A 22,552-nucleotide genomic window follows, 5' to 3' on the forward strand; every position below is an offset into this window, starting at 1 on the left:
TCTGGTAAAACTCAACAGGTCAGGCAGCATCTATGAAAATCAATAAACAGTTGATGTTTCGGGCCAAGACCCTTCACCAGGAGTGGAAAGGAAGGTGAATACAGAATATAAAGCTTGGGGGGGGGGGGGGAGGGAGAGGAGTTGAAGATAGAAGGTGATAGATGAAGCCAGATGGGTGGAAGAGAGGAATGAAGTAAGAAACTAGAAGGTGATGGTGGAAAAGGTAAAGGGCTAGAGGAGAAGGAATCTGATAGGAGAGGAGAGTGGGGAAGTAGGAGGGCATTAGAGGAAAGTAATAGGCAGGTGTGAAAATGAAGTAAGGGGGGGTTGAAAGCGGGGAATTGAAGAGGGAATCAGGAGAGGGAAAAATTACCATGTTGGAGAAATCGATGTTAATATCATCATGTTGCAACTATCACAATGACTATCAACATTAGGAAAGATTTTAGAAAGTCTCTCCTTTGTCAAATGATAATGATGTACAATTTTAAATTGAATCAATGAATGGCTAGCACAAATTGAAGAAGAGTTAACCAACTTCAATATCCGCATCCAATCCTCCGTCATAAAAGTCAAATTAAGTTCCTTTACCCAATCCTGTTTAATCTTAGACAAAAGACGCTTATCCCATTGTAATAGTAAATTATAAATTCTTCCAATAGAACCCTTAATCAAAGGATTCATACTCATAATAGTATCTAACAGGTCAGCCTCCAATATGTAAGGGAAATTACTTAAATATTTTTGTAAAAAATGTCTAACTTGAAGGTATTGCAGAAAGTGTGAGTATGAAAGAGAATATTTATCAATTAATTGTTCAAAGGACATCAACCTATCTTCTTTAAATAAATCCAAAAAAGAATTAATACCTTTATTTTTCCAAAGTAGAAAAATTGGATCACTCAAAGAAGGCTTAAAAAAGTAACTTTGGTAAATTAAACTACAAAGTTTAAATTTTTTAAGATTAAAAAAATTGCGGAACTGGAGCCAAATTTGTAAAGAATACTTAATCACAGGATATAGGTTTAAATTAACAACTTTACCTAATTGCATAGGTAAAGGAGCCCCCAATAACGAGGTTTAATAAAACTGTTTTACAAGTTTTAGTTCCAGGTCTACCCAAATTGGCCGATCACTCTTAGCAACCCAGTATAACCAAAAAGACATATATCGCAGATTAACAGCCCAATAATACATTCTAAAATTAGGCAAAGCAAGACCTCCATCCTTTTTCAATTTTTGTAAATGACATTTACTAATTCTTGGTCTTTTATTATTCCAAATAAAAGATAAAATAATAGAATCAATCCGATCAAAAAACTTCCTAGTCAAAAAAATAGGAATATTCTGTGCTTCATATAGACCTATTTCGTTACTGAATGTTGACGCTAAGATTTTGTCAAAGATAACAGCCAATCGGTTGGAGAATATTTTGGGTAAAATTATTTGTAAAGATCAAACAGGCTTTATAAAGGGTCGCTATTCCTTTTCAAATGTTCGGAGACTACTTAACATTATATATTCATCCTCTTCTAAAATTCCACAATGTGTTGTATCTTTGGATGCTGAAAAAGCGTTCGACCAAGTCGAATGGAAATATTTATTCAATGTTTTAGAGAAATTTGGCTTTGGTGTTAATTTCAATAATTGGATTAAAATGATATATAAAGCCCCTATTGCTACTGTTGTTACTAACAATTGTAGGTCTCCTTTTTTTCAGCTTTCACGGGGGACAAGGCAAGGCTGTCCATTAAGTCCTTTGTTGTTTAATTTAATATTAGAACCCCTTGCTATTGCTCTTCGTGAGGCTAAAAATATCCATGGGATCTTTGTGAATGAGACCATGCATAAGGTCTCTCTTTATGCTGATGATTAATTGGTTTATATATCTAACCCTGACAAATCCATTCCTGCCTTGCTAAAATTATTTAATGAATTTGGAGGTTTTTCAGGATATAAAATTAATTTTAGTAAAAGTGCATTGTTTCCTTTAAACGTTTCTGTTTCTATATATGATAATACTCGTTTTAAAGTTTCAGACTCTTTTAGATATTTAAGTATTACAATTACTAAAAAATATAAGGATCTTTATAAAGCTAATTTTGTTCCCTTAGTAGACTCTATGAAGTATTTATTTAGTAGATGGAGTCCACTTACATTTTCACTTGTTGGTCGTATTCGTATAGTTAAAATGATGATTCTGCCAAAATTTTTATATTTATTTCAGAATATTCCTTTTTTTGACTAGAATATCATCATGTTGGAGAAATCGATGTTAATATCATCATGGTGGAGGCTACCAAGACAAAATATGAGGTGTTGCTCCTCCACCTGAGAGTGGCCACATCATGGCAGCAGAGGGCGGCATCGACTGACATGTTGAAACGGAAATGGGGACTGGAGTTAAAATGGTTGGCCTCTGGGAAATCCTGCTTTTTGTAGATGTAGTGAACATGGTTGACAGAGTGGTCCCCCAATCCACATCAGGTCTCACCAATGCAAATGAGATCACATTCAATGCACCAAATACATTAGACGGCCACAACAGATTTGCAGCCCAAGTGTCGCCTCACATGGAAGGACTGTTTGAGGCTACGATAAAATTGATGGGTTCAGCACATGTGCAAGAAGCAGCACTAATGCAGCCATCAATGTAGCACAGAAAGCTGAAGAACATTACCAGCGAAGGCTTGGAAAACATTGACTATTCAACATAGCAAACAAAAAGGCAGGCACAGGTCCATGCAGGTGTCCATGGCTACACCATGAGTTTGGAGCCAAAAGAGAAACTGTTGACGGCGAGGACCAGTTCCATCAGATGCAGGAGAGTGGTGGTGGAGGTGAAATGATTGGGTCTGTTGTCAAGAAAGAAGCAGAGAGCTTTAAGGCCTTCTAGATAGCCTGCAAGCTGATGGCATGAACATCGATTTCTTCAACTTCTGGTAACATTTTCTCCCTCTTCCATCTTCAATTCCCCACTCTGCAACTGCCCTTACCTCTGCTTTTCACCTGCCTATCACCTCCCCCTGATGCCCCTGTCTTCCATGGTTCACTCTCTTCTCCTATTAGATCCCTTCTTCTCCAGCCCCGTAACTATTCCACCCATCACCTCCCAGCTTCTTACCTCATCCCCTTCCCCTGGCTTCACCTATCACCTCTTAGTTTATACTCCTGCCCCCACCCCCCCCCCAGCTTATTCTGGCTTCTTTGCTCGTCTTTTCTAGTCTGTAGATGTTGCCTGACCTGCTGAGTTCCTCCAGTATATTATGTGCGTTACTCTGAATTTCCAGCATCTGCAGAATCTCTTGTGTTTATTACTTTTTCCACAATAATTATAATTAGTACAAGTATTTTTAGTCAGAAATAGAAAATACTGGCAATACTCAGCAGGGTAGATTTCATCTGTGGGAGGAGAACCAGAGTTAATGTTTCAGGTCAGAGACAGTTCATTGAAACTGAAAAAGGCACAAAAGAAGCTGGTAGCTTCAGGAAGGATGGGGGAAGGGGATGTCTCTGACAGGATAAAACTTGGGTGACAATGGTTAAGCTGACATAAGGTTATCTTGTCAATGAGTGAATGGGAGCAGTTCGAGAGCAAGAACAAAAGAATGTGGGAATTGCAAAATGCAGAACTGAAAGATAGGCTCAGCAGAAAAGGCTGAACATGTCCCCCACGACTAGAGAGAAATATAGGAAGGAGGGGAAAAAAAGAGCAATATTACAGATGGCTGATTGATATAGACCGATATATCAAGTTATCTGAAAATGTAGAATTCAATAGGATAGAAGGCTGCAATAAGCCCAGATCTACCCCTCTAAGCTGCGTGACAGCATAGTGACTGAAAAGCTCCTGCGCACATAGCCTTTGTTGCCACGCAGTTGGAATTTGTTTATATAATTTTGAAATCTACGTTAATCCACAAAATCTATGTTAATATAATTGTGAAATACCCTGCAATTAATGTATTAATGAACATAATTCATAAATTTTCTAAATAATAAATGTACCACAACCTTTACTTTGGAACATTTTAGAGCTTCAACATGTTTACATTGTCAGCATTTCAAGTTTCAGCACTGTTACAAATTGTAACAATAACCACAGAATGGAAGTCAGAAGCTCATTGTTAAACTGTAGGTCCACTGAATGCCAATGCCATCTACACAGAACATTTTACTTTTGCTATTGTACCTGTCAGTTGTTTTAACTGCCTGACATTGTATACTTGTGTTGTGCATTTTGGTATGTTTGATGTGAAAAGTAATATATTCTGACTTTTTTAGTAAGTAATCTTTCAAAAAAAAATCATGATCTATTAAGGTTTCTTTAATTAAAAAATGCACTAGACCAAGGTAAAAATTCGTTTCTATAGAATTGTTTGCATGAATGGTTCTTTTATTACAATTATAAATTTTTCAATTTGCCTTGTTAAATTCTTAAAATAATAATTATTATTTTTAGTATCTTAAGGATGCCAAAAAGAAAAGCAGAAGGTAAATACTTTGAAGAATAAAGCTTGTACAAAATTTAATGCAGAATGGCTCTTGCAACTTGCAGATACTGAATCACCCTCTTTGCATCAAAAAAAAATTAGAGATATTCTTACAACTCAAGATACTGGCAAGGTTGTCTGCACTACTTCTGCAGAAGCAAAAGTTGGGGGTGAGTTCAGTAGTGGAAAAAAAATGGTAAGTATACAAATTAAATAACTTAAAATGACACCTTAACCAGAGAATTTGGCGGCACGGTAGCAAGGTGGTTACCACAATGCTTTACAACGCTTTCTGATGCTCCGGTTTCCTCTCTCCTCCCCCCACTGTCCAAAGATGTTCTGGTTGATAGGTTAATTTGTCATTGTAAGTTGTCCTGTGATTAGGCTATGACTAAATTGAAGACTGCTGGGTGGTGCGGCTCGAAGGGCCTTGTACCTCAATAAATAAAAACTACAGAATTCATAAAGGTGCAGTTACCAAATTACCCAACTAGAAGAAATGTGTAAAATCTGCGTGTTACCTGAAAATGCAAAAGAGTGTGAGGCAGAGTGAAACAAAACCCGCGAAAGAAGTCTAACTCTGATATAGACAAAGCAGTAATTGCTAACATTATATTAATGCTTCTATGCATTCCAAGCAAGAAATTCACGCACGTGACTAAATGCTTAAACATACCAGGGTTGGTGCAGCAAGAATTATGCATTTGAATTTGAATTTGAATGCATCAGCTTTGTGCTTCAGAAACAGGTAACTGAAGAATTGTGGAAATCTGCCATCCATGCACTAATTACTGACGAAAGTACAGATATGTCTGTACAGAAAATGGTAATTCTGTATTTTAAGTTTCAACTAGAAAATGAAACATTCTATAAGACTGTGTTCATGGGTACTTTGAAACTAAGTGCATGACAGTATCACTATTGTTAAAGTAATGAAAAAAGTTTTATATTAACAGCAATCCTGATTTTCAAAATATGGTGATGTTTACGTCAGACAGGGTAAACGCTATGCTTGGAAAGAACGATGGTGTAGCAGCAGTTATTCGACAAGAGGTGGAGAATCTGAGCAACACAGAAAAGACCTGGGAAGGACGATGCATGGAAAAATGATCAATTATGCAGGACAGAGAAACACTGCTACAAATAGTGTGTACTATGTTCAGCAGGTAGTCAGTAAAATAAAAGGAAAGCTGGAAGAACTACCTAGTCACAGAATGTGATGTTGTGTCATATCAGAATCAGGTTTATTATCATGAAATTTGTTAACTGAGCAGGAGCAATGTAATACATAATATAAAGAGGAAAAATAGCAATAAATTAAGTAAATCAATTACACATGTTGAATAGATTAAAAATAGTGCAAAAACTGAAATAATATATATTAAACAAGTGAAGCAGTGTTCACGGGTTCAATGTCCATTTAGGAATCGGATGGCAGAGGGGAAGAAGCTGTTTGTGAATCGCTGAGTGTATGTCTTCAGGCTTCTGTACCTTCTATATGATGGTAGGAGTGAGAAAAGGGCATGCCCTGGGTGCTGGGGGTCCTTAATAATGGACGCTGCCTTCCTGAGACACCACTCCTTGAAGATGTCCCAGGTACTTTGTAGGCTAGTACCCAAGATAGAGCTGACTAAATTTATGACCATCTGCAGTTTCTTTTGGTCCTGTGCAGTAGCCCCTACATACCAGACAGTGATGCAGCTTGTGGGAATGCTCTCCACAGTACAACTGCAGAAGTTTTTGAGTGTTTTTGTTGACATACCAAACTTCTTCAAACTCCTAATGAAGTATAGCTGCTGTCTTGCCTTTTTTTTTTGCTGCATCAGTATGTTGGGACCAGGCTAGGTCCTCAGAGATTTTGACACCCAGGAACTTGAAACTGCTCACTCTCTCCACTTCTGATCCCTCTATGAGGATTGTTATGTGTTTCCTTGTCTTACCCTTCCTTAAGTCCACAGTCTTTGTTTAGACCACTAAACAAAGTAAGATGGCTGTCAAGACATTTAGCTGTTACTGTCTTAATGAGGAATTATGAAGTTTTGATCCAGTAAGTTAATGAATTTGACCATCAATCAGCAATTACTCCCTGAAGATTTTGACCAATCGACAATATCGAGTACCATTAACTATCCTTAACAATGTTTTAGAAGATCTGGCATCTCTTTCTAAATTCCTTCATAAAACATAGAAATTTACCGCCCAGGAACAGGCCATTCAGTCCACATTTCAGAAAAACTGTCTGACTACAACTGAACCACTGCAGTATGCAAAAGCAAAAATTAAGAAGTTACAGTCAGTTTCTTGGTGATACTGTTTATTGGAGTGACAAAGTAAAAGACCTGCTTGCATCAATAAGTTCTGACGCCGATACTACAATATTCTTTGGTTCATTCAACATGTGTGTAATCTCTTGGATAATAGATTTCCTGATGATGAGTTACAACAATGGTAAGCTTTTGACCCTGTTGCTATTGCAAACGCCGCCCATTTTGAATTTGGAAAACAGGGCGTTGTACGGTGGACAAAACAAGATACTCACCTACTATTAGGAACTATGATGGAAGTGTTGCCTCAAAAGTATCACAGCAATACTGTGATTTCAAATTTGTCATTTCTGAGAAAGTTTGATCAATTAAAATGATCAATGATATGTTGAGTAACGTGCTCAGAAACAAGGAATTTGAAGAACTGTCAATTGTTGTTGACATCGCTGGAGCATTTCAAGCTGACTGCGAGTGTTGATTCAGTCTCATAACTTCAATCAAATTTAAACCAGAAACAGATTGGAAGTGGAAGATTTGGATGTGCTAACGAGGACTAAAATTAATCTGGACTGTGTTTACAGACAACGGATTTGTAAAAAATACAGGCGAGAAAAAATTTATGAAAAAACAGAAGATTTTCTTTGTTGAATTGTATTCCATTATACCTTTGAATTAATAAAATGTGACTTTTCAATTTAAAAATTCATAGTGTGCGTATTATATAAAAAAAGATTTAAAGTGTCAAGCAGGTTTCAGCTATGTAAAAATATCCTGCTCAGAGCAATGGTTGGTCCCCACAGCTACAAAAAAAATTAAGAGGGAACGTTGCCCAGATGAGAGATGCTATTTCTCAAGTGTGTGTTGGGCCTCACTGGATATGTCCTCCATGAGGCAGCCTTCCAAATTCAGTAATTTAATTCTACAGCTTGGGTGATTTGAATTCTTGGTCTCTATCAGTCATCCATTCCAGCTCATTTTTACATAGAAACATAGAAAATAGGTGCAGGAGTAGGCCATTCGGCCCTTCGAGCCTGTACCGCTATTTATTATGATCATGGCTGATCATCCAACTCAGAACCCCGCCCCAGCCTTCCCTCCATACCCCCTGACCCCCGTAGCCACAAGGGCCATATCTAACTCCCTCTTAAATATAGCCAATGAACTGGCCTCAACAGTTTCCTGTGGCAGAGAATTCCACAGATTCACCACTCTCTGCGTGAAGTAGTTTTTCGTAATCTCGGTCCTAAAAGGCTTCTCCTCTATCCTCAAACGGTGGCCCCTCGTTCTGGACTTCCCCAACATCGGGAACAATCTTCCTGCATCTAGCCTGTCCAATCCCTTTAGGATCTTATACGTTTCAATCAGATCCCCCCTCAATCTTCTAAATTCCAACGAGTACAAGCCCAGTTCATCCAGTCTTTCTTCATATGAAAATCCTGCCATCCCAGGAATCAATCTGGTGAACCTTCTTTGTACTCCCTCTATGGCAAAGGTGTCTTTCCTCAGATTAGGGGACCAAAACTGCACACAATACTCCAGGTGTGGTCTCACCAAGGCCTTGTACAACTGCAGTAGTACCTCCCTGCTCCTGTACTCGAATCCTCTCGCTATAAATGCCAGCATACCATTCGCCTTTTTCACCGCCTGCTGTACCTGCATGCCCACTTTCAATGACTGGTGTATAATGACACCCAGGTCTCGTTGCACCTCCCCTTTTCCTAATCGGCCACCATTCAGATAATAATCTGTTTTCCTATTTTTGCCACCAAAGTGGATAACTTCACATTTATCCACATTAAATTGCATCTGCCATGAATTTGTCCACTCACCCAACCTATCCAAGTCACCCTGCATCCTCTTAGCATCCTCCTCACAGCTAACACTGCCACCCAGCTTCGTGTCATCCGCAAACTTGGAGATGCTGCATTTAATTCCCTCATCCAAGTCATTAATATATATTGTAAACAACTGGGGTCCCAGCACTGAGCCTTGCGGTACCCCACTAGTCACCGCCTGCCATTCTGAAAAGGTCCCGTTTATTCCCACTCTTTGCTTCCTGTCTGCTAACCAATTCTCCACCCACACCAATACCTTACCCCCAATACCGTGTGCTTTAAGTTTGCACACTAATCTCCTTGTCAAAAGCCTTTTGAAAATCCAAATATACCACATCCACTGGTTCTCCCCTATCCACTCTACTAGTTACATACTCAAAAAATTCTATGAGATTCGTCAGACATGATTTTCCTTTCACAAATCCATGCTGACTTTGTCCGATCATTTCACCGCTTTCCAAATGAGCTGTTATCACATCCTTGATAACTGACTCCAGCAGTTTCCCCACCACCGACGTTAGGCTAACCGGCCTATAATTCCCCGGTTTCTCTCTCCCTCCTTTTTTAAAAAGTGGGGTTACATTAGCCACCCTCCAATCCTCAGGAACTAGCCCTGAATCTAACGAGTTTTGAAAAATTATCATTAATGCATCCACTATTTCTTGGGCTACTTCCTTAAGCACTCTAGGATGCAGTCCTATCACAACTGCCCTCCTCTTCCTTGCCCTACCCTTCTGAGCTACAGGGCCAGACTCTGTGCCGGAGGCACGGCCACTGTCGCTTCCCCCGGGTAAGCTGTCCCCCCCAACAGTACTCAAACAGGAGTACTTTTTGATTCTCTTCATTTTTTTTTTAAAAACCTCTCTGGGAATGGAGAACTCATGCGGTCTGACCTGTTGGGCGTATTGTCCTGCACTAGATTTCACAACCCTTAAATTCATCTAGGTTCTCATTCTCCCACTGTTCCCAGTTTATCCTCATTTTCACCCTGGTTTTATCCTTTCGGGGACATCCCCTTCACTCATTCTACCTGCAGCTTTACCAGTTTCACTTGCCTCCTTTTCAATTTGGATGAAACATCTCTGACCTGAAGTAGTGACTCTCTTTCTCGTCCCACATATGCAGACACTTCTGCTGAATATTTCCAGTATTTTGTGTTTTGTTTTACAGCACTGTGCTCAAGTCTTAGGCACATAAGTATAGCTAGGGTGCCTAAGACTTTTGCACAGTAACCTGCAGTAATTTTATGTATTGCACTGTACTGCTGACACAAAAAAAAAACAACAAATTTCATGACATAACTGATGATATACCCGATTCTGATATGGGTCTCTATTGTTGACTGAAAGTGGGAAGAGGGCAGGGAGAGGGGAATCATGGTTGGGAAAAGGAGAAGGGAGAGGGGAGGGAGCGAGAAGCACCAGAGAGACATTCTGTAATGATCAATAAACCAATTGTTTGGAATCAAATTACCTTGTGTGATGTCTCAGGGCTGGGTGTGTCTGCACCTGCACCACCCCTGCCCTTGCTCTCCTCTGCCACTTGTCCCACATCCCTCTGGCAGCGCACCACCCTCACCATTCCCAAAATCCTTTTCTCCCACCAAATCTACTAACTCGCTCTCTGCTCCACATTGACAAGTACAGTACTGTGCAAAAGTCTCAGCACTCTAGCTACCTATATGTGCCAAAGACTTTTGCACCATTTCTGTAGATTTCCACTATCTGTAGTTTTTGAATTCTCATTATTTTTAAAAATCAGATTCTGAATTGCAAATCTTTGATAGGTTCTGATGTTAAACCCCATTTATATGGACCCCATTAATAGACCAGTTAGCCCATTCAGCTGTCCATCATGCAAGTTCATAGCTTATCTGATTGTAATTTCAACTCCGCATTTCAATCTACTGACTAACATTTAATGTTGCTGCGGTTTTCAAAACTCTACCTATTACTGACTTTAGAATCACTGAAAGATGAATCACTGTTTCCTACACCTGTTCAAGAGTTCAAAAGACATGCAGCACCACAAGAAAGAATTTTGTCTCAACTTTTTACTTCATGCTCCTTCAAGTGGAACTATCGTCTCCACATCAATACTGTTAAACCCCCTAGGGATCTTATACATTTTGATGAATACACTGTCTTTTTGTGCATAAGTGCTCAGGTAAATTCAAACCTCACTTTACAAATGGAGTAACTAAAATACCATAATTAAAAAAACGCTGGAGATTCTCCAAAACATGTAGCACAGGGAGGTCAGTTTGCCCTCTCTGAAAGGGCAGTTTAATCAATCCAATTATTGAGCAATTGTTATCTATTTAAGGATTCATAAAATATGGGGGAATGGCATTATAGGCTCACCAATTATCAATGGCAGCAAAATGAACTAACAGTTGTCTTACCACTTGCATGATATTTTCTGTTAAAAATTTAGGATGCAATTATGGTGACTCCTTTCCAACTAGTAAAGTGTAGTTTCACAACCCTCCATTTTCCAGTACTTGGCAATTCTTTAAAAATAAACATAATTTTCCCAATATTTTATATTGGTAAGTATGAACTGACCACATGACAAATATTCATAGTAAATTCAAATGTAACAGTTCTTCCAGCACTAAGAAAAATTATGAAATCCAAGTTTGAAGAAACTACTTCAATTTCTTTTTAAATGAAATGGCTTTCTCCAATGGCCCAGTTAAGACGGGAGAAATACTCAGATCTGGTGGCTTTTACTCACCTAGCTAGGCACAAGTTCTGAGCAGAAATCAAAATCTGCTATTAAATCTTAAGAGCTTGTCTGCTGCATTAAATCCAAAGGGACAGCATGAAATCTCAAAATCAAAGTCAACTTCAATTTATTATCGATGTATGCACAGGTTACCATACACTACCTTGGGATTCATTTTCTTGCAGGAAAATAAAGAAATACAATAGAATTTAAGAACCCAACAAACAGCCCAATGAAAGCAGTAAGCTGCCAAACAGTAATCAGAAGTGCAGAGGCCGGAATCCAAAGGAACAATCTACTGGACGAACTCAGCGGGTTGAACAGCATCTGTGGGGAGAAAAAAATGTCGACGCTTCAGGTCAAAACCTAGCATCAGTACTGAGAGTGGAGAGCTGCAATGGAGAGTGGTAAGAAAGATTCCCGAGGTGACTGGTAGACTGGGGGGGGTGGGGGGGTGGGGAATGGAAGTAAAATGACACACTGGTAGTGCCAGGTAGGGTAGGGGAAGCAAGGAGAGAGTAATTAGAAGCTAATTTCATTTTAATTATTAATTTAAATATTTAGACTTAAATAATCATCTTCCCAAGTCTGCAAACGTGTGTGCATGTATTTTAATTTGATTCAGTAATTGTAATGTTTTTCACTTTCACTCATTCAGTATCAAGAAGTATGAGATAAACGTCAAGGGCATTTGAGTACCTGACATTTGCGCCTGTATAGTCCATATCTTTCGCTAGGCTCCCAAGGTGCGTCAGCACCTCGGGGCATGCTGCAAGAATACACATGTTCCAAGGGCAGGAAACCGACAGGTAAAGTCAGTGGAAGTTCGTTCCTAATGCTGCATGCCTGAATATGTTTGCTCCAACTTACTTGCAGTGCCAGCTTGGCTCAAAGTTGCAGACCAAATATTTAAACTGCAAGATACAAGATGAGGGAGAAAAAAGGGAAAAAAATGTACAAGGTAAGATAACAGACCAGAGGACCTTGATAAAAAGAAATAAAATTTCAGCACAAACCTAGTCATATATCTTCAATTATTAGGAAATACAATGTTAATCAGTTACAATGATGATGCCTGGACATAAATATATCACATATTTATGCATTAAACAATGTATATTTAGACATTCAATTGCTTAAGTGATCTAAGAAATTAATCATTCACCAAGTCCAAACCATGGACGCCGAAAAGAGATTTCTAAATAATTACGAACCAGAGAGAATCTGCAGATGCTGGAAATCCGAGCAACACACGCAAAATACTGGAACAATGTTGCATTTGGCCTACTGAGTTCCTCCAGCATTGTGTGTGTGTGTGTGTGTGTGTGTGTGTGTGTGTCTCTCTCTAAATAATTACTTATCTTTTAATCGCTGAAAAACTTGGGGCAGGAAATCCAAGCTTCATCTCTGATCATTTACGTTCAAAGGTAAAAACCTAATGATTTGCCAATAGAGGATTAAAAGGAAAATTAACTTAGGCCATGGACCTACAAACTGTGCGTACATTAAGACGTTGCATTTTAAAATAAAAGACTGCAAAATGAAGGATGGCAGTGCACTTAAGTTGCAAATCACATCCCATAATTCCTTCCTCTTATTTGCCCATCTTTTCTCTTACTTCACTCCTGTTTCTACTGAAAAATTCAGTCAGAAGTCATCAAGGTTCTGGAAGCAGCAAAGCCAGATAATGCAGTCATTAATCAGGCAAAAAACTGTAGATAACTAGCAGCTTGCTGATGAAAACCAAAGTTGAACCTACCATCAAGGTGCAAACCCAATAGTAGGAATTGATACCTCTGAAATTTTCAGTGAGTTTTCCTAATTTTAAGAGTCACTTTGAAATCGTTGGCAAATTTTCTTAAGTTTGTTTGATAGTGGTGCTCTACTACAAGTGTCAGTGTCGTTTCTGGGATTGACAACGTACACAAAGTAACAGATCATGAGATGATGCGAGTCATTAAACCATTGTTAACAAGTAAATTACGTCAACCTCAACTGTGAAACTGTATTTCCTCTTTCCCAACAGTAAATTAAATCCCAGGAGGTCAAAGTAACAGAGATGGGAGAGTCCAGATCAAAAAGGCATCCGAATTTTACAAACCCCCATTCTTGAAATAAGGCAGCAAGTGGATAGATGGTTTAAAGTAAGAAAATGCTGGAAAATACTCAGCAATTCTGATAAAAGTGATTAACCTGAAGTTGCTGTCTACCCTGGTATATGCTTTTGAATATTGATGAATTCAGGTGGTCATGCCTCAAGGAGGAGGCATCCATTGTCAAAGAACTTCACCATCTGGAATATATTCCCTTTGCGTTACTACCATTGGGGAGGAAGTACAGGAGCCTAGAGACTGAAATTTAACATTTTAAGAACAAATTCTTTCCCTCTGCCATCAGATTTCTGAACAGTCCCATGAAAACCATCCCTTTATTTGTCTTTTGCACTATTCGAATTCAATTGTCTTTATTACTTACATCCTTCACGTACATGAGTAAAAATTTTTACGTTATGTCTCCATCTAAATGTGCTCCACTACCCTATCTGCCACAGCCCAACTTACCTCACCACACTAAACTCCATGACCTCATCTCTCCCAGCCCCACAAATACATTCACCAGTCCTACCCACAAACCTAATCCTAATGTCCAAAGGGGCACATCCCCCCCCCCAACTAACCCTAGGTGCACCTCGATTAACCCTGGCCACAACCCCACAAATGTTTGCTTCTTTAGGATTTTAATGTCTTGCACTGCACCACTGCTGCAAAACAACAAATTACACAACGTACGGTAGTAATAATAAATTTCATTCTGATCTTCCGAATTTTCCTCCAATCTGGAAAGATCAAGGTCCAAGCCAGCAAGTTGGAAAACAACAAATGCAACATTCCAATTTGAGAAAGCAGTGAGAAAGTATGGGGCTACAGATTCATCAACCTTACCTGTGGGTCAGGCAACAGAAAGGGAAATAATGATTAATAAATCTACTTGAGTGTAATTCAAAGGTGTAACTATCATGGTGGATAAAGAGTAACATGATCATAGTGAATGTTTCTTGGAATATGGTGCCATGTGAAAGGTTACTGAACAAGAAAAAAATGCTCATGGAATTGATGGAACATGGACTGGGTTACAGACAAAAAATAAACAAACCTCCCATTTTTAAATTGCCAAGCTGTGGCTGTTGGAATGACAGAGTAAAGAGGCCTTATAGATCTCGAGTTTATATTTCCTAGTTCCAGCCTTCTACTCATTTTGCATATCTTCATCTATGAAATACTAAATGGTATAACAGCAGAAATATCCTGATCTGAAACGCTAACTTGCTTTTTCTCTTTCTCTATGAACGCTGTCGGAACTAATATACTGTATATCTTTGTCCAGTAAACGTGTTTTCGTGATTTTACAGAAGTCTTATTCGACTGACACTTGTTGCCATTTAAAACTTAAACCATTCTATTCAATTTGAAAATACAAGCTTTAAATTTGAAGAAATAATCTCAAACCTAATTGACAGAAGAGACAATTTATTACTTTTCTCCACTTGATCTTTGCCCTGTCTCCAGATTAAACATATCTACCCAGTGAATAGCAGAATAACAAAATGCAAATCCTTTCTTGTGTTAAGAACAAAACATCAGTCACCAAATGCATTCGAAACCCCACAGTGGAATAAATGCTGAAACAGGAACCTCGATGCTAAATCCCATAAACTGGTCTGCACGATTGCGTCACTTCAACAGCATATTCAATACTTGCAGAAGTGATTTATTTCCAACGTTCAGCCAAGTTTGCGGCCAGTATTCGACAGGAAAGAAAGCAAACCAATTACATGGTGCTGCGAATGGTCATTCTCGGAACAAGGTGCATACATACCAGCAGGAGGGTGGCCGGCTTTGGTTTCCACCTTCTCCCTGGGTGGGGAAGACATCCTCGCCCCTTCGCTACTCCGCACTCGGTCGCTCTGCTACAAAGTGGCAACGTGGCTCCACAAACACGGCTAACCCGGAGGAGCCCGCCGGGCATGCGCAGAGCTGCCCGCCTCTTCCCCTTCCCTCGTCCCTTCTTTCCATCAGGAGGGCGTCAAGCGCCGAGGAGGCGTGGAGAGCCGCGACGCAGAGCGGTGACGGCGGCGGCGGCTGAGAGGAAAGGGGCGGCCGCTTTTCTGCGGGGCGGAGTTAGAGGCCAAAGGCCGAAGCAATGGAGGCGGGGCAAGGACTGCAGGCGAAGGGCAGGGTCGGGTGAGTTGGCCGAGGAAGAAGAGGGAGCCGGGGGGAGGAGATGGGTGGGGAGAGTGGGCTGAGGGCAAGAGGATAAGCGAGAGGGAGGTTGAGGAAGAGCAGGATGGGGGTGGAGGGAAGAGCGGGTTAGAGTAAGGGGGTAAAGGAGTTGACAAAGAATGGGGAGGAGTTTGGGCGGATGGAGAAGAAGAGGAACAGTCGAGATGAGAGGGAAGATTTGATAACAACGGAGATTATCTAACAAAGGGAGAATGGGAAGAGAGTGATAGAAGGCAAAGGAAAAGTGTGAACAGAACACACACAAAGTTTTGGAGGAACTCAGCATTTCAGGTAGTAGCAACACACATGAAAGTTGCTGGTGAACGCAGCAGGCCAGGCAGCATCTCTAGGAAGAGGTACAGTCGACATTTCGGGCCGAGACCCTTCGTCGGTCCTGATGTATGTTTGATGTGTGTTGCTTGAATTTCCAGCATCTGCAGAATTCCTCGTGTTTTATGTTTTTAATTTCAGGCAGTATCTACGGAGAGGGGAATAAAAGGCAATGTTGAAGTCCAAAATGTTGACTATCGGAATCGGCTTTAATAATACTAGCATATGTCAGAAACATAGAAAACCCACAGCACAATACAGGCCCTTCGGCCCACTAAGTTGTGCTGAACATGTCCCTACCTTAAAAATTACTAGGCTTACCCATAACCCTCTATTTTTTTAAGCTCCATGTACCTATCCAAAAGTTTCTTAAAAGACCCTATCGTATCCGCCTCCACCACCGTTGCCGGCAGCCCATTCCACACACTCACCACTCTCTAAGTAAAAAACTTATCCCTGACATCACCTCTGTACCTACTCCCCAGCACCTTAAACCTGTGTCCTCTTGTGGTAACCATTTCAGCCCTGGGAAAAAGCCTCTGACTATCCACACAATCAATGACTCTCATCATCTTATACACCTCTATCAGGGCATATCTCATCCTCCGTTGCTCCCAAGGAGAAAAGGCTGAGTTCACTCAACCTGTTTTCATAAGGCATGCTACCCAGTCCAGGCAATATCCTTGTAAATTTCCTCTGCACCCTTTCTATGGTTTCCACATCCTTCCTGTATGTAGTGAGGCTACCAGAACTGAGCACAGTGCTCCAAGTAGGGTCTGACCAGGGTCCTATATAGCTGCAACATTACCTCTTGGCTCCTATATTCAATTCCATGATTCATGAAGGCCAATACACTGTATGCCTTCTTAACCACAAGGTCAACCTGGGCAGCTGCTTTGAGCGTCCTGTGGACTCGGACCCCAAGATCCCTCTAATCCTCCACACTGCCAAGAGTCTTACCATTAATACTATATTCTGCCATCATATTTGACCTACCAAAATGAACCACTTCACACTTATCTGGGTTGAACTCTTATCTGCCACTTCTCAGCCCAGTTTTGCACCTTATCAATGTCTCGCTGTAACCTCTGACAGGCCTCCACACTATCCACAACACCTCCAACCTTTGTGTCATCAGCAAACTTACTAACCCATCCCTCCACTTCTTCATCCAGGTCATTTATAAAAATCACCAAGAGTAAGGGTCCCAGAACAGATCCTTGAGGCACACCACTGGTCACCGGCCTCCATGAAGAATATGACTCGTCTACAACCACTCTTTGCCTTCTGTGGGCAAGCCAGTTCTGGATCCACAAAGCAATGTCCCCTTGGATATCATGCTTCCTTACTTTCTCAATAAGCCTGCGATGGGGTACTTTATCAAATGCCTTGTTGAAATCCATATACGCTACATCTACTGCTCTTCCTTCCTCAATGTGTTTAGTCACATCCTCAAAAAATTCAATCAGGCTTGTAAGGCACGACCTGCCCTTGACAAAGCCATGCTGACTACTCCTAATCATATTATACCTCTCCAAATGTTTATAAATCCTGCCTCTCAGGATCTTCTCCATCAACTTATCAACCACTGAAGGAAGACTCACTGGTCTATAATTTCCTGGGCTATCTCTACTCCCTTTCTTGAATAAAGGAACAACAGCCGCAACCCTGCAATCCTCCGGAACCTCTCCAGTCCCCATTGATGATTCAAAGATCATCGTCAGAGGCTCAGTAATCTCCTCCCTCGCCTCCCACAGTAGCCTAGAGTACATCTCATCTAGTCCCGGCGACGTCATTGGCTCTGCTTCCTGCATGCATGCTGAGCTCGTTGACTTCATTAACTTTGCCTCCAACTTTCACCCTGCCCCCAAGTTTACCTGGTCCATTTCCAACACCTCCCTCTCTCTGGAGACAGTTTATTTACTTATGTCTACTATAAGCCTACTGACTCTCACAGCTATCTGGACTATTCCTTTTCTCACCCTGTCTCTTGCAAAAATGCCATCCCTTTCTCACAATCCCTCCATCTCCACCGCATCTGCTCTCAGGATGAGGCTTTTCATTCCAGGACGAGGGAGATGTCCTCCTTTTTTAAAAAAGGGGCTTCCCTTCCTCCACCATCAACTCTGCTTTCAAATGCATTTCCCCCATTTCACGCACACCTGCTCTCACTCCATCTTCCCGCCACCCCACTAGGAATAGGGTTCCCCTTCTCCTCACCTACCACCCCACCAGCCTCTGGGTCCAACATATAATTCTCCATAACTTCCGCCAACTCCAACGGGATCCCACCACTAAGCACATCTTTCCCTCCCCCCCCCCATCCCTCCCCACTGATCTCCCTCCTGGCCTCCTGGCACTTATCCTTGTAAGTGGAACAAGTGCTACACATGTCCTTACACTTCCTCCCTCACCACCATTCAGGGCCCCAGATAGTCCTTACAGGTGAGGCGACACTTCACCTGTGAGTCGGCTGGGGTGATATACTGCGTCCGATGCTCCCGATGTGGCCTTCTATACATTGGCGAGACCTGACGCAGACTGGGAGATTGCTTCGCTAAACACCTTCGCTCCCCCTCCCTGCTCTTGGCTCCCCTCCTGTCTTCTCCTATCATTTCGGATCTCCCCCTCCCATTTTCAAATCTCTTACTAGCTCTTCTTTCAGTTAGTCCTGATGAAGGGTCTCGGCCCGAAACGTCAACTGTACCTCTTCCTAGAGATGCTGCCTGGCCTGCTGCGTTCAGCAGCAACTTTTATGTGTGTGACTTAACCAACTTGATGCTTTCCAAAAGCTCTAGCACATCCTCTTTCTTAATATCTGCACCCCCAAGCTTTTCAGTCCGCTGCAACTCATCACTACAAACACCAAGATCCTTTTCCTTAGTGAATACTGAAGTAAAGTATTCATTAAGTACCTCTGCTATTTCCTCCGGTTCCGTACACACTTTCCCACTATCACACCTGATAGGTCCTATTCTTTCGAATCTTATCCTCTTGCTCTTCACATACTTGTAGAATGACTTGGGGTTTTTCTTAATTCTGCCTGCCAAGGCCTTCTCATGGCCCCTTCTAGCTCTCCTAATTTCCTTTTTAAGCTCCTTCCTGTTAGCCTTATAATCTTTTAGATCTCTAACATTACCTAGATTTCTGAACCTTTCGTAAGCTTTTCTTCTTGACTAGATTTTTTACAGCCTTTGTACACCACGGTTCCCGTACCCTACCATAACCTCCCTGTCTCATTGGAACGTACCTATGCAGAACTCCACAAAACTACCCCCTGAACATTTGCTACGTTTCTTCTGTACTTTTCCCTGAGAACATCTGCTCCCAATTTAAGCTTCCAATTTCCTGCCTGATAGCCCCATAATCCCCTTTTCTCCAATTAAACGCTTTTCTAACTTGTCTGTTCCTATCTCTCTCCAATACTATTATAAAAGGAGATAGAACTATGATCACCATCTCCAAAATGCTCTCCCTCTGAAAGATCTATCATCTGACCAGGTGCATTTCTCAATACCAAATCAAGTACAGTCTCTCCTCTTGTAGGCTTATCTACATATAGTGTCAAGAAACCTTCCTGAACACACCTAACAAACTCCACCCCATCTAAACCCCTTGCTCTAGGGAGATACCAGTCGATATTTGGGAAATTAAAAGCTCCCATCACAACAACTCTGTCATTATTACACCTTTCCATGATCTGTTTCCCTCTCTGCTTCTCGATATCCCTGTCACTATTAGGCGGCCTATAAAAAACACCCAGTAAAGTTATTGATCCCTTCCTGTTACTAACCTCCACCCACAGAGACTCCGTAGACAATCCCTCCATGACGTCCACCTTTTCTGCAGCCGTGACACTATCTCTGATCAACAGTGCCACACCCCCAGCTCTTCTGCCTCCCTCCCTGTCCTTTCTGAAACATCTAAAGTTTCTCCAGCACTTTGATTTCCAAGATTTCTCGCACCTACGGATTCCCTGTGTTTATGAAAAGTCTGAATGAATACTTTTCATCTGTATGCACTCAAGAGAAAAGGGCTTTGTTGTCTGATATTTCACTTTGGTTGCTGAAATTCAAGGAGTATTAGACGTTTTAACTGATACTTCACTAATGACTGACCAGATCTCACATGATGGGCTGCTACAAAAGGTTAGAGACCTTGGTGTCTCAGGTGGGCTGACCAACTGAATCCAAATTGTCTTAGTAATAAGAGTCTAATGGTGGAGGGTTTATTATAATCACCCCACTCCCTCACCCCCATTAGCCCCATCCACCTTACCCCATCAGCCCCATCACATCATCCCTATCCCCCCCACATAACCCCCAACCAACCCCCATCACCTTACTAAACTACCAACCGCTCCCCATCCTCACTCCATCACTCTTCTATCATTCCCACTCCCATTATCTCCATCCCATCACTCCATCTCCTGTCCCATGTCACTCCCTTCACCCCATCTCTGCTTACCCCCTTTCCCCATCATGTCCCCTGCCCAAACTCCCCTCCTTGCCCAAGCCACTCACCCATCCTCAACCCCTTACCCCCACTCCCCTCTCCTCTCATTAGATGGCATTTAAATCAAATGTAATTTGTTAACGTTATTGATTTTTTTTTAATAAACTCCTTATCAAAGCTTTTCAAGCATAAAGACTTTTCTTGCGGTATAAAGGCAATATGCTGGAACTATTCAGCAGATATGGAGATAGAAATATTTCAGGGCAATGCTCACTCCTCTTTCTCTTGTCTTTCCTCAGCTCAGTCTTCTGTTGGTAAAGATTACCTTTTTTGCAACTTTGTACCACTGAAAATATTTTTATTTAATGAACATGGTGCAGTTTGACTGACCCGCAACATTCATATTTCTGATTAAATCTTATTCTTTGGTAGTTCCTTTTATTTAATCATTGTTTCTTTCTTTCTTTTTAAATCTTTTTATTGAATAAGTATACAAAAAAGGTAAGCCATATAAACATTAATACAATGTTAAAGTATAATAAAATTCCAAAAGATATCAATACCAAAAAGAAAATACTACAAACAATGTAATTTAAACATAAGAAACCAAGATAACATAATAGTATACTAAATTTTATATATATCAATGGAAAAAAAAGAAAAAAAAACCCCCAAAAAAAACCCACCGTGCAGCTAACTAAAAGCAAGGCAAAGCAATGGGCTAACTTGAAACCAAACAGAGTTAAACTTAAAATCACGTCCTCAATCCCGACCTCCATTAAAAACAGTGAAAAAAAAACAAGAAGGGTAAATATTACATTAAATGAAAATATCGAATAAAAGGTCCCCAAATCTGTTCAAATTTAAATGAAGAATCATAAAGGTTACTTCTAATTTTCTCCAAATTCAAACATAAAATCGTCTGAGAAAACCAAAAAAAGGTAGTTGGAGCATTAAGCTCTTTCCAATGTTGTAAAATACATCTTTTCGCCATTAAAGTAAGAAATGCAATCATTCTACGGGCTGAAGGGGAAAGATTACTAGAAATTTTAGGTAGTCCAAAGATAGCAGTAATAGGGTGAGGAGAGTTATTTAATCATTGTTTCACAGTGACTTTATGTGGAACTGATAAATTTACTAATGTTCCCTGTTATCTCCCCAGCTCATCTTCAGATTATTATGAGCAGCCTTCCTGAGTTGCTGTTGCCCATGTGCAGTTAATGAAAATTCCAGGATTTGGGCCATGTGACAAGTAAGGGCTGGCAATGAGTCAATTTTCCCTCAGGTCAGGATGGTATGTGTTTTGGAGAAATCTGTAGATAGTAGTATTCCTGTGCATTTGCTGTCCTTGTTCTTCATGGTAGTAGGGACCATTGTTTGATCAGTGCTATCAAAGCAGTATGCAGTGAGTACTTGCGGTACATTTTGTAGGTGGTATCTATTGGAACCATGATAATCCTGTGGGGTAGGTGGAGTGCTAGTGAAGACGGGATGGTATCAGTCTTCTTGATGTGTGCTAGCAGTGCACTGATCCAGGTAAATAGCAGTCTATAATGCACTTGACTATGCCCTGTTGATGGCAGGAAGGCCTTGGGGTATTAGCAATTGAGTCACATGATACAAGATACACAGTGTCTGACCTCCTCTTTTAGCGACATTCTTTATTTGTTTGGTCCAGTTAAGTTTCAAGTCAGTGTTGAACCCCAGGGCATTGATGATGATTGTAATATCATTGAATGTTGAAGTGCTGTGAGATTACAACAGGGTCAGGATGAACTGGGGAAGAGGGCCAAGGAATAGCAGATGGAACTTAACTTGGACAAGTGTGAGGTGTTGTAATTTGTTAACTTAAACCAGGGCAGAATTTGGGCAGTAAATAGTCGGGCCCTGGAACATGTAGAATAGAGAGACCTAGGGTTTTCTCAAAGCAGTGACACAAGCAGACAGGGCAGTGACAAAGGCTGGCCTTCATCAGTCAGGGAACTGAGTCCTGGAGTTGGATATCCTGTCGCAAATGTATATGTCATCTATGAAACTCCACTTGGAGTATTGTGTGCAGTTCCAGTTGTCCAGGTATACGAAGGATGTCATTAAGTCGGAAAGTGTGCAGAAAGGATTTACGAGGATGTTACTAGAGCTAGATGACTTGAGTTATAAGGAGAAGC

At 40.9% G+C, this 22,552-nt stretch overlaps 1 protein-coding gene across 1 annotated transcript in view; it reads right to left on the reverse strand.

The window, feature by feature from the left end:
- Positions 1-15,400, reverse strand: part of dap (death-associated protein) — a 120,916-nt gene extending 105,516 nt beyond the window's left edge. The window contains exon 1 of the mRNA XM_063069354.1: positions 15,199-15,400. Coding sequence (XP_062925424.1) covers positions 15,199-15,253 — 55 coding nt within the window. The 5' untranslated portion in view covers positions 15,254-15,400. The remainder of the gene's footprint in view (positions 1-15,198) is intronic.
- Between the last annotated feature and the right edge of the window lie 7,152 nt (positions 15,401-22,552).

Source organism: Mobula hypostoma, chromosome 17, assembly GCF_963921235.1.
Source record: "Mobula hypostoma chromosome 17, sMobHyp1.1, whole genome shotgun sequence".
Lineage (NCBI taxonomy): Eukaryota > Metazoa > Chordata > Chondrichthyes > Myliobatiformes > Myliobatidae > Mobula > Mobula hypostoma.